Source organism: Blennius ocellaris (genome assembly GCF_963422515.1).
Source record: "Blennius ocellaris genome assembly, chromosome: 10".
NCBI lineage: Eukaryota > Metazoa > Chordata > Actinopteri > Blenniiformes > Blenniidae > Blennius > Blennius ocellaris.
Window position 1 is genome coordinate 20,411,855 of NC_137659.1, and position 12,299 is coordinate 20,424,153.

General features: G+C 41.2%; 1 protein-coding gene across 2 annotated transcripts; it reads right to left on the reverse strand.

The window, feature by feature from the left end:
• Nucleotides 1-326: 326 nt before the first annotated feature.
• On the reverse strand, nucleotides 327-12,005 carry mylk4a (myosin light chain kinase family, member 4a). Of its 2 annotated transcripts, XM_080503370.1 has the most exons (15): nucleotides 11,235-12,005; nucleotides 8,101-8,238; nucleotides 7,675-7,771; nucleotides 6,822-7,317; nucleotides 5,969-6,369; nucleotides 4,767-4,872; nucleotides 4,172-4,265; nucleotides 3,720-3,829; nucleotides 3,343-3,484; nucleotides 3,130-3,200; nucleotides 2,910-3,038; nucleotides 2,681-2,833; nucleotides 2,064-2,142; nucleotides 1,783-1,837; nucleotides 327-1,404 (listed from the first exon to the last, which is right to left on the reverse strand). In XM_080503370.1, the coding sequence occupies exons 1-14, from the start codon at nucleotides 11,763-11,765 to the stop codon at nucleotides 1,784-1,786; spliced, it is 2,601 nt and encodes an 866-aa protein (XP_080359496.1). In that variant the 5' UTR covers nucleotides 11,766-12,005; the 3' UTR covers nucleotides 327-1,404; nucleotide 1,783. The 2 variants fall into 2 exon arrangements, with proteins under 2 accessions (XP_080359496.1, XP_080359497.1); XM_080503371.1 differs by lacking the exon at nucleotides 8,101-8,238.
• Between the last annotated feature and the right edge of the window lie 294 nt (nucleotides 12,006-12,299).

Sequence of the window (12,299 nt, forward strand, 5' to 3'; positions counted from 1 at the left end):
AATACATAAATCTCAATAAAACCAATAGGTAGTTATATTAATTAATAAATATGAACAAAATAAAGACATCGCCAACATTTTTTTGTTTTACTTCACAATGTCAGTTTAATGGGTGTCTGCACACTTCGTAAATACATGCTGAATTTAACACTCAGTGAAGACCTTTTCTCTTACTGGCATCAGTGTTTCAACAATCAACATAAGATTTGTCTATTAAAACTACATTAATATAACTCTGACAACATTTTAACAGCTCAGGTAACTTCAGTGAGCCTTCACAGAAGGCATTAACAAAGAAGAAGCATCTGCAGTGCCATGATTATGTGGCCAGAGTCGCAATAAAGTGTTTTGAGCATACAGTACAGTTTAAAAAAATGTTTAAAAAAAAAACATTTACTGAGCGTGTGAGTGAACGCAACAAATAAAGACATGCAACAAAGATTTAAAATAAGCTGATAAGACATAAACTGTGTTGCTGACGTGTTTTCCTTTAAAACTTATTGATGAAGGAAATGTGAAGAGATCCAACCGTACTCTGTGTTTTGTTTTAATATTCTTTGTTAAAGAAATAACATTGTAAAGTGCACATACTGTGCACGCATACGACAACTGTTGACTCTAACCGTACAAAGACCGTCCCGTCCATACGCACAGTGTGTTTCCCCTTCGAAAAGCTAAAGTTCAACTGGTATCTATTTACAAGCCAAAAACAGGATTATTTATAGCCGGGAGGAAATAAATGGAGTGCAGACAGCCACGTTTATGTGACGCTAATCCTGCAGAAGATTTCATACAAACAGCAGATGAGGTATGTTTCTACAAAGATAAAACCTTTGTCTATCAGAGTGTGTGGTCACGAGGGTGAGTCAAAGTGAATATGTGAACGTGAATGAAAGAGTAAATTGTGCTCGTTGAACCTTGAAAAGTGCCACACACTTCCTCTCCAGTATGTGATGGTACGTGTCGACCCAAGTGACTTCAGCACCGCTTCGAAAACGCCGAGGTGGAAACTTAACAAAAAAAAACTGTCCAGTAAAATGCCACCACAAAACTACAAAAGTCAACAGCCGTGTGAACATTTTTCCTTTAGCACAATAATACCTGAACATTACTAACACCGCAATCACTGCAGGGTCACGTAAAACGCTAGGATGCTCTTACTATCTGACTTGTCTTTCCAGAATATGTTGCATTTTGAGACTAATAACAAGTAAATGTCATTGATTTATGCCATTCACATTAACACAACACAGTGGATCACATGTTGGGGAGGGGGGTGTGTGTGTGTGTGTGTGGGGTGTGGGGGGGGTCGACGGAGTTTCAGTCCATTTTCCAGGTGGTTTACATGGACAGAAGAGTTGGTCCAAATGGCCACAGATGGAGGCGTCACATCAGTGTGTGTGTCTGAAAAGACACATTGAGGTCACTCAACTCTGCAACAGAAAGGTTCCTTTGCACAATTTTTTAAAGCATGGCTCCCCCTACTGGATAACTTGAGTAAGACAACATTAAAGGGTCTCGTAACAGAAGTGGAACAGCATTTACTTCTGTAAAAGAAGATGTCCTGTTGGTCACAATTTAATGGACAATCGATGTGATAGCTTTGAACAGAGTTTTCTCATTATCGTGGGCTCATTAAGGTATTCATTGTTTGTAGAGTGCACAAATCTATAACTGTCACAGAACTGATAAAACATTTTTATTGTAATATAGTTCATGTTTTAATACAGAAATCTGCTGTATCATTAAATACAAACATTAAGAAAAACAACCTGGACTCACCTCAACAATCAGTTGAGGGCACACACGATGATCGCCGTGATCTGCACATAGTTTTCTGTGAAATAAGCAAAATACACACACGTAGAATGTATTTTCCATTTTTGGTTTGACTACATGACTGAAACATTTCCACAACATTAAAAACACCCATAAATATAATTAGAACACAGTGAATGAAATCTGTATTAATGTTAATTTTAAAGGATATTTATTTCATTACTTTCTGGATGATTCTGATTCAATGACTCTGAGGCTGGTCATGGTTTATTTGACACTCATACCTTTGTATAAAGACGGTGATGAAGGACCGAATCTGACAGCCAGGGATGTTTCAAAGCTTCACAGGCCCCCATTCTCCAACTGATGGCAAACGCAACAAACAAAGAAGAAATACATTCTGTGACCTGCTTGGCAATACAACGATTTATTTCAAAGTGTTAAATACTGTTGATATCACCAGTGTTGTAACTAGAACTTGTAACACATTAGTGTTATAGTACTTTTACATTTGTAGTGTGCTAGAAACTAATTACTGTCATTTATTATTATGATTAGTAGCAGTAGTAGTAGTACTGAGGTTTTAGTGAACTTTTTAAGGGAATCATAGCAGCTCTCTCTCTCTCTCTCTCTCTCTCTCTCTCTGTCTCTCTCTGTCTCTCTCTCTCTCTCTCTCTCTCTCTCTCTCTCTCTCTCTCTCTCTAACAACCAGATTACAGAGGACCCTCAGGTGGATAATAACTGATGATATAGTAACTTATACTAAACTGGTGACAACAAAAATAAAAAGTCCCAGTTAAAGAGGCGTCAACACTCAGGATAAGAGGGCTCAACATGTAGTATTTTTCTTCACGTTTTATTACTCATCTTGAGGGTGACGGTAAAGATGAGGTATGAATACCTTCTGTTTACAAGAAGAAGTCTGGAGATGAAGTCTTTGGCTTCTTCAGATGTTTCTAAAAACTCCTGCTCCTCGAAGTTCCACTGACAGGCCAAGATATTGTTCAGGGTCTCGTTGTCATCGTCTCCGAGGAAGGGACAGAGGCCACTCAGACTAACGGGACAATCAGAGTGTTATTGGCATTACAATGTGTGTGTATGTGTGAGTGTACGTGTGTTTGTTTCCGTACAGCATGTAGGTGATCACGCCGAGGCTCCACATGTCCGTGTTGAACGACACAAAGTCATAGTTGATGACTTCAGGGGCGAGAAACTCCGGAGTACCAAAGTTGACCTTGAGTTTCTCTCTGGGTTTATACCTGAGTGGGATAATCGTTTGAATTCATGTCAGCGGTTTGCTTGACGAGCTATCAAAACTGTCTCAAAACAGAAACGAATATCACCACTTACATCCTGGCAAGACCAAAGTCGATGATCTTGACTTTATTTGTGACTCTGCTCACACACAAAATGTTTTCTGGCTGCAATTTATCAACGACAAACCAAGACCGTTTAAGATCATACCAAGACAAGTTCAGCAGAATGAATCATGACGTTGAATGAATTCTGTTTTGAATTTCACGGAAAGTGTGCGCGTGCTAATCGAACTTTTCAAGCGTTTACCTTCAGGTCGAGATGGAGGACGGACATTTTGTGCATGTGCTGCAGGCCCTCGCAGATCTGCCTGATGAACACCACAGCGTCCAGCTCCATCAGAGTGTAGTTTTCATCAATGATCCTGTCAAACAGCTCCCCTCCACCAACGCTGGTGACAAAACAAAATCCACACGGAAAATCCACATGATGCGTGCGTTCACACAAAATGGAATCAATTTGAATCTAAGGCATTGATTTGTTTTCACATAATGAGATAATTTAAGGAAAACGATTAATACAATCCGATATTAGTATTTAGAAAAGCTCTCGTTGCACAGATATAAATAGAAAACATCGCTATGCAGAGATTTAAAAAAAAAAAAAGTACAAAAGAGGGATCATACTATTCAAGTACAAGGATGATGTCATTCCTTGACTCATAAGCTGCATAGAGCTGGATCAGGCTGGCATGGTCCAGATTATTCATGACCTGGATCTCATTCTTCACCACCTCCTACCAGAAACAACAGGCGCAGACAAATGCAAAAGTAGACCAACACACGCAAAGGCAAGGACACACAAATATAGGTGACAAAGACAGACGGACACCATGAGAAGTGTAAGCCGTTCTCTGCTGGAAGAGACAATGCATCTTATCTTCGAGGTCAAGTATTTCTCACCTCAGCGAGAAGTATTGCCTCTGCTTCTGTTTCCTACGTGGCCTTTTAATGTACGAGAATATGTGCAACTGGGCCCCCCTGTCTTTTTATAACTCGTGGCACTGCCCCCCCCCCCCCAACCCCCCCCAGAATAGGACTAATTTGTCGTAGGCACAGTGTTGTGTTCAGTGTCGTACCTTCTCTTTCTGACTGCGAGCTTTGATGACTTTTGCCGCCAAAGTGAGTCCCGAGGAGTTCTCCACACACTTGTGAACCTGGCCGAAACGGCCACTAAACAAAACGGAGAAACGGACAGAAACCCTTGTAAGAGATTGTCTGTGGCAGAACGGTGACGGATGCCAACTCCAGTGACAGTTGTGAGATCAGACGGCGAGGGCGTTGCATGTTTTCCCATGGCAAATCAAAAACTGATCTTCCATCGAATGGGAATGTTTCTGAAGAGTGTCGTGCCTAATCTGTTATTTCATTAAATCTGAGCCGGGCTGTGTCTCCTCTTTGAAGACTTGGATTAACACTTAGTGATTAGCTACCAGCTGGCACCCAGGATACTGTTTCACATACCAGTCAGTTCCAAAGTAAAAATAACTCCCGTGACTCTGAAGTTATGAACCATCGGGGAAGAAGAAGAAGAAGAAAAAAAAAAAAGAGGTGGCGGGATAGTGGTAATGCAATTATGATTTTTCTTGCAAAGCAAGAGTGTCTCTTTGATCATTGATATCTTTGATGTCTTAATTTGTTGTCTGCTTGGTGGAGATTTGAGGAGGCACTCACCCTCCGAGGACCTCCTGCCAGTTGATGGTGTAGAAGTTCCTGATCTGACTGGGCTTGGCGGACACAATGCGGTGGTTGAAGGGGGCTGCCGGAGGAGCCGCCGTGTCTGTAGGTTGGAAGGGGCGACGAGGAAAGAACAGGTATCACCTGGCTTAATAAGTTAACGGGGACGCGAGAACACGGGAGCCTCCCTGATAATCAGCCACGGTGAAGTCACCGAAGCGGTACGTGGCTGCCATGATCAAATTAGCACGTCGCGCACTAACTGCTGCTCTGACCCTCAGGTGACTGAATAGAGGAGGAGGAACAAGTTCTTCATTTGATTAAACCTCAATTTCCTTATCTATTCACGAAGGAAAACATTTAAATGTATGCATGTATATACAGTGTGTGAATTACTGTCATTCTAATACATTTTGAAGTAAAACCTTGTAAAGCAGTTCTAATTACCAATATGTAAATACATATAAATCTAGTTTTTGTGCTGCAAAGCTGTTCTGTCTCATATCTGCTTGTTTTTATGAGGGTTTTTTTTGTAAATTACTACAATTCCACTAAACTCCTGTTCACACCTCATTTATCCTGACATCACCATGCAAAATATCTGATTGTAATCTCCTTGAATATCCACTGTCCCGGTGGAGTCTTAGCAGCCCTCGGTTAAGAAAAGTCGAGCTAATATAAGAGCAGGCTATATGTTGATAGTTTTTCACTGCTGTGTTCTTGCTTCTTTCATGGAAGTGCTATCATCCATAATGCAGGTCACAATATCTTCCTCCCACTAACTGATGTACCTTCAGCTGAACCCGTCGATTAAATCAGACATCAAACCGAGCAACACTTTGTGTCACAGCAACACAATAAGGCAACAACTTCCATCAAAAATGTGTGTAAACTATTTGATTTGTTGTTATTATGTACACTTTGAATTCTGAATATATTATATAGCATGAAGAATATAAAAAGGACTGCACAGTATCAGGTGAACATGTGATAATGTTGCATAGTATTGCAATAAGGATAATGGGGAAAAAAAACAGTGCGTCATCAGTCTTTTGCAGTTTAAATGTTGATACAGTGACAACTATAATTTTGCAATATATTGTGCAGCCCGACAACTATTGCTTTACACTGGTAAAAAGAACATTCAGATAAAGATTTTCAAATACTGATGAACCGAATATTCAGAAGCGGTGACTCACCAATGTAGTACCGCTCAGCATCGTCGTCTTCCTCCTCTTCTGCATCCTTTTCTGCGTTCTTTTCCTTCCTCTCCTCTCCGACCCTCTGTTTAAGGTTCAGCTTAAATTCTACTCCGTCGGCCCTGAAGACAGCCCAACCCTCGGACTCGAGCTCCCCTTCATCATCCTCGTTGTCTTGTCTGTTCTCCTCCTCCTCTTCCTCCTCCTTCTTCTCCTCCCCCTCCCCCTGCCGCTCTTCTTCTTTCTCCTTCTCCTCTACCTTCACCACCAGGCTCTGTGTGTGATCCTCCACCACAAAGTGTTCCTCCGTCACAAAGGATTTGATATTTGTGCTGGCGGCCTCTGGGATCTGGACCTTTCCAGCTTCCGGGGATGAGGCGACATCTTTGGTTTTTTCAGACCTGCAAAAAGTTAACAATTGAAGTATTCAGCTATAAATTAAATAATGATATTAATGATAATCCAACTAAAAATAAAGCCTTGGAATAATTTGATGGCATCATTTAAAAAAATATGAACATCAGCAACCTCAGCTGGAGGCAATCAAGGAGTTTGAACACATCATAATAATTATTAAGTAAAGGTTAGAATTATTTTATATAATTATTTCTAACCCTTATTTTGAAGGAAAAATTTGAGAACGGAATGTGATGAGAACATATAAAATAAGCTGCAGTGATCTATGACAATAAAACAATGTAACACATAGAAGGATCTTTTCATAGAAAGTCTCTAAAACCCTTTCAGTGCCCACAGATCCTGATTAACTTGAATTCTCATGTTTGGATATGATGTCATTATAACAAATTGAAACCACTTCATGGTCACCTCATGATATTTATGCTTAAACTACCTGGTCGGGGCTTTTTTCTTTTCAGGAAGCTCCGGGACTTTTTCTTCAGCAGCAGCAGGTGAAGTTTTCACTTCCTTTTTTTGCTCTTGGACTTTGAGCTTTTCTTCATCTTTCTGATTCACTTCATCCTTGGATTTTGTCTCCGGAGCTGCTGCCTTTTTCTCCTCCACCTTTTCTTCAACGACCTCTTCCACCTCCTCCTCCTCCTCCTCCTCTTCCTCCTCCTCCTCCTCGACCTCTTCATCCTCTTCCTCCTCCTGCTCACTAATAAGCTCCTCCTCCTTGTGTTTCTGCGTTGCTGCCACTCGGGAATCTTCTTGCAGAAAGGCCACCAGATTGGAAGTGGCGGCATCAGGCTGCTGATCTTTCGGGGACACGCCGGCCTCCAGATCTAAATAACTGGGGCTAAGCTGGTGACCTGATTTCTCGGCGTTCTCCCTGTTAAGTTTCTGCACCTCTTCAAGAAGCAGAGCCTGCTTCTTCAAGGGGATATTATCTGACAGAAAATCCCAAAACAATTTAAGTTAGTGTCACAAAAACACCTTAAACACTCATTGCACCTTTTCTAGGAATGTTGAAGACTCATAAACACCGAACGTGTTTCTGTGAAACGTTATAACATGAGGCTGGCAGATATTTCACACTAACCTTCTGAACTTGGTTTCTGTGTCAGACTATAAATGCCAGCAGGCTATGGATACATGTAAGACTATATCGTCCCCATACAGTGAGATGTTCCTCATATAGAAGACACGTTAGTGTATTTACAATTGCTGCGGCTGTGTCTCTGATTATTTACGCTTCCAATAAGACACGGGTGTTGGTAGAGGTGACAAAACGTTGCTCTCAGCACCTGATGTATCTGGAGGCTTCATCTTCTTTTGAGCTTTCTGAACCTTTGGGCTCAAAGAAGGCTTCTCTGTACCATCTTTGCCTTTGTGGTCTTTTAACTGCAAAATACAAAATAAAATTAGTAAAAGCAAAAAACATGTGCAACATCTGTTAATGTCTAATAAGCCTAAAGAAACCCTGCTTATTCCCGGAAAATATACAATTTAGTTGACTGAAGACTACAATATAATGAAATGTTCTTTTTTCATTTCTTAAATGCTTTGACTTCATAATATTTGCAGATAATAAACAGAAATTAGAGCGCATAAAGATACAAAACAAGGCACAAACATGAAGCCATGAATGCAAAAGCACATTTATAATATAAATCAAATCAATGAGTTAAAATTTCCTGTTGAAATAAAGACTACAAGCGTAATAAACCTACGAAGTATCCACATTTGCGAGAGGCCAGGAAATGCTTTGGTCCACGGAGCTTTATCTTGTGAGAAGGCTGCGGAGTACTGGACTCACATGCAGGACTTATTTCTTGTTTCCCTTTACTGGTTTTATTAGAGGTAGTTTTCTATACAAAAAAAACAGACAAAAGACAAGATGATGATGTTTAGTAGGGTTATATGAACACAGAGAGAATAATAAACAAAGTATCATTGGATAATAAATGCACAGGAACAAACAACAAAGACGATGGGAGAGGGTGGAAGTTAGACTCACATCTGATGCACAAATATAAATACAATGAAATGACAGTGACTCTTTTAATATGATACATTTTGAGTCATGAATGAAACACAGACTAGAAAGTTGTTAAATAACAATTTTATCAACTGAAAAACAAGTAATGCAAATAACAAAACATGAGCGCCCCCTCATCCCCTTTCATCATACAAATTAGCACATGTATTGCGTAGCTCCATGCACAGACTGGCTTGTATGAAAGCATGCCTTTGATTTTTTTTTTTTTTTTTTCTTTGTTGGCTGATGGATGGATGGCAGCAGGGTGGTGAATTTATAGCTTATCGCTTGTCCCACTCACTGGTGGAATGCAATGCTGACCCCGAGCGGAAAATATTACAAGCGACTGCAGGCTGTCGTTCAAATTTCTCAGCTAAGGAAACACACTAAACACTCTCTGTTCAGGCAGGCCTGGAAAAAAAACAAAACAAAAAAAAAACCCTCCCCTGAACTTCTGCTGTCTCGCATTTGTTTTTTCTGATCGCTGTCGTGAGGTAAACAGCAAGAGGGATATTTCAAGTGCAGTGACAGCAGCAGAGCCGGAGCCCTCTGAATGGAAACATGGGGGAGTGCATGTGGAGAGGGCACCGGCAGCAGTAGGTACTCGTAAAGTATCTCACACTTCTGGAGGTGAAGGAAGATGGAGCTACCATCTGACGAGCGCTGTGACGACAACGGAAATTCCCTGAAACGTGAGTCACACCGGAGCCATCAGACTGTCCATCAATCATCAGGGGATACTGTGGCAATTAAACTGTGATACAGAACTTTCCCTGGAATCAAACCAATAAGTTGTATCTTAACTTAAAAACCAAATGGGCCATTCTCCACTGCGTACTGTTACACAAGTACTTTTTTTTCCCCCTCCAAGTATGTGATAGCGCTCTCGGATGACATCACAATCATTGGCCGTAGGTCACACAAGAGCAGCGATACAACCTCTGCAGCTATGCAAGTGATAGGAGAGTGGAGATATGTGGAAGTGCAAATGATGCCTCTGACGCCAAGCAGTGTGGAGCGATCACAGATGGAAAAAAAACAAAGGTTCAGGTTTGGTTTGAGTTGGAGGCAACATTAGTGTGACTGGAGGTTCTTATTGGTCTAAACAAATATTGTGCATACAGGTTTGACTGCTGCGTCCAGTCTGAGCAATGAAAAACAAACTAAAAACTAAAAACCTGTGCACTTAAGGTTGTAGATGCACTGGTATTTCTAGCATTAAGTATAGTGAAGTATTGAGTTATATACTCTTTTTGTACTTTAGTGTCTGTTAGTGATATGTCATTGGATGTCAGATAGTGGTATTGATGATATGAGATGTAAAAATCTTCCTTTAGGTCACCAAATTGCAATGACTTGGCATTCATGTTCGGAGATCAGGAAATATTTAAATATTGGGACGTTGGCTTAACATTGAAGATAATACGGCAATTTTGTAATCCTCCCTTGTGAAGAGAAAATTGAAACTGGTCATATTTAAATGCATTTTCATCCAGTTTATATATATATTGGCTCTTTATGATTAAGAATCTGAAGCTCAGCACATTCAATTGTTCCACATGACGTCTGACAGTCTATTTCTTTATGCTCTGATCATTCTCTGATCATACTGGGCATTTAAGATTTATTTTTTTTATTATTATTATTATTGCTATTTCTAACAATAATTCTTGAATTAACCACCCACGTCTTGATAAGCACTAATGCTGACTTTAATAGATTTATGACCGTGTAAAACTATTTCTGGAATATCTGTGTGTGTGTGCAGTGTTAAATACAGACATTTTCCAGAAGCCTTAAATCAAAGATAATTTGACAGCCCTGAACCCCCCAAAAACTTTTATGAAGAGCTATTTTGCACTGTGTGTTGCCTGCAAAGAATCACATGGCCCAGACTTCAGACAATGCCTATTTTACAACTGTAGGAAACTATAAATGAAATACGCTGCACCCCCAGCTGGCACATAACTGACCTGGACTCAAGTTAAGACTGGCACTGCTTGCATGACAGATCCACAGAAATGAGACTTTCTCAGAGTAACAGACAGCAGATGAGAAAAGGGTGAGAAAGACTAACTCGTCATAACCTGTTGACACAGGATTCCTGGTAAGCAGAAGGGGTTAAGCCCTTTGGGATCATAAACACTAATGCCCCAGGCCAAAAACAGCTTTTCTAAAGCAGGCCACTTTCAACCAGGCATTTCACTTCTGGCCCCCGCCGTGGCCCCGCAGGGGGTCCTGCAGTTAGTCTCATGCTGAAGACGCCATGGAGTACTCGTCACAGGTGTAAATCCAAGAGCTACGAATTTAAAAAGTGACTTTATAAAGCAGCATGTGGTATATTTATTGACCAAGGGCCAACCTGATTTATTTATTTTTTTCAAACAATGTGCTGTTATCATTACTACCATTCTGTCAATCATCAGCTGGCAGGTTTTTACACGTGACAACCCGAACCCTACTTAATGACCGGCTCCATCTAGGGAATTCAACACGCAAGCCAAGAAACATTCATACGCTCGCTGGAAAGTGGTCAGCTCTGCTGCTACGATCGTTTTCACATGTTCTGCCAACATCAACAAGATCCCACTGAGTGAAATCTCAGAAATCAAGGTCAGCAAAGTTACCCAGACAATATCACGACTTGTTCATAGTGATGGATGAGTTGTGATGGCTGGCATGTTTCAAGAGCTAAACTGGCAAGCTAACAAGCCACAAAACCCGACCAATAATAAAAAAGGGATTTATTATATTTCTGGATTATGCCAAAGCATACGAGTGTGCAGGTCTACATTGGCTGTACAGTAGGCATATGGCCTGTCTCACCTTGTCGAGCTTCTTGGTTATAGTATCTGAGGATGATTTCCTCTTAACCGCTTGCTTTCCTTTGTGGTCTTTGAGTTTGGAGCCCTTCCGAGCCGCCGGACCTTTGAACATCAGCTCCACAACCCTGGACGTCTTCACCGTCTTCCCAATGAAGCTGATCACCTGCTGCATGCTGAGGACCAGCTTCTCCATCCCTTCCAACTTCTGAGCCTGCTGCTCGGACCGCTGGTTGACCGCCGACATGATGGTGCTCATCTCCCGGCAAATCTCCCTCACCTCTCGCCCCATTACCTGGGTGTGGTTCATCATCCTGGGCGGGAAATGGATCTCCTCCTTATCCACCTTCAAATTCTCCATATCCTTTTCAATGTCGTCGATGTCGTGAGACATCCCGTCGAGTCGGTTGAGGACCTTCTCTTGGATATTGATGAGTTTGTCCATCTTGCTGCTCAGTGACTCGATGCGGTTTTGCATGAGGTCCAAGCCGACACTGTTCCCATCTCCCGTTGTGTTTATTACCAAGGCACTCATGGCTCCCAGAGATCGGAGAAGTCACGTCAAGACACCAACTTCAAACAGCAGTAGGACCAATAATGTCCGTGACTGTGACAAAAATACTCTCTCAAAAATCGTAGCCAGCTCTACAGAACAAAAGCAAACTATGACACAAAAAAAAATTTAAAAATAAAGAAAATAGCAAAAAATGTTTTCTAAAGCTGTGAAAGTTAAAGTTGTGTTTCAGTCAGACTTGATTCCTGGTGCCTGCTCCTCTGTCCTAGAAGTGCTATTAGGAATGGAGTGGGCCGCTGTCCCTAAATGTAAAGGGACAGCTTACGTCAGCAGGGGTCAAGTGTTTTTGGGTGGGGGCTTGGCAGGGCTTTAGCGACCAGACATTTGAGAGCCCTCAAGTGTAAAGCCCAGCACAGTCACTCTACTGCTGGGTGTCAATACGGTCACTGTTTGAGTTTTTCTCCCCCTAGAAGTGAGACATGATGCTCAACGAATATTTTTATTTAATATTTTAAATAAAAATAGCACTAACCGTTACCGTGTAACAGAACAAAG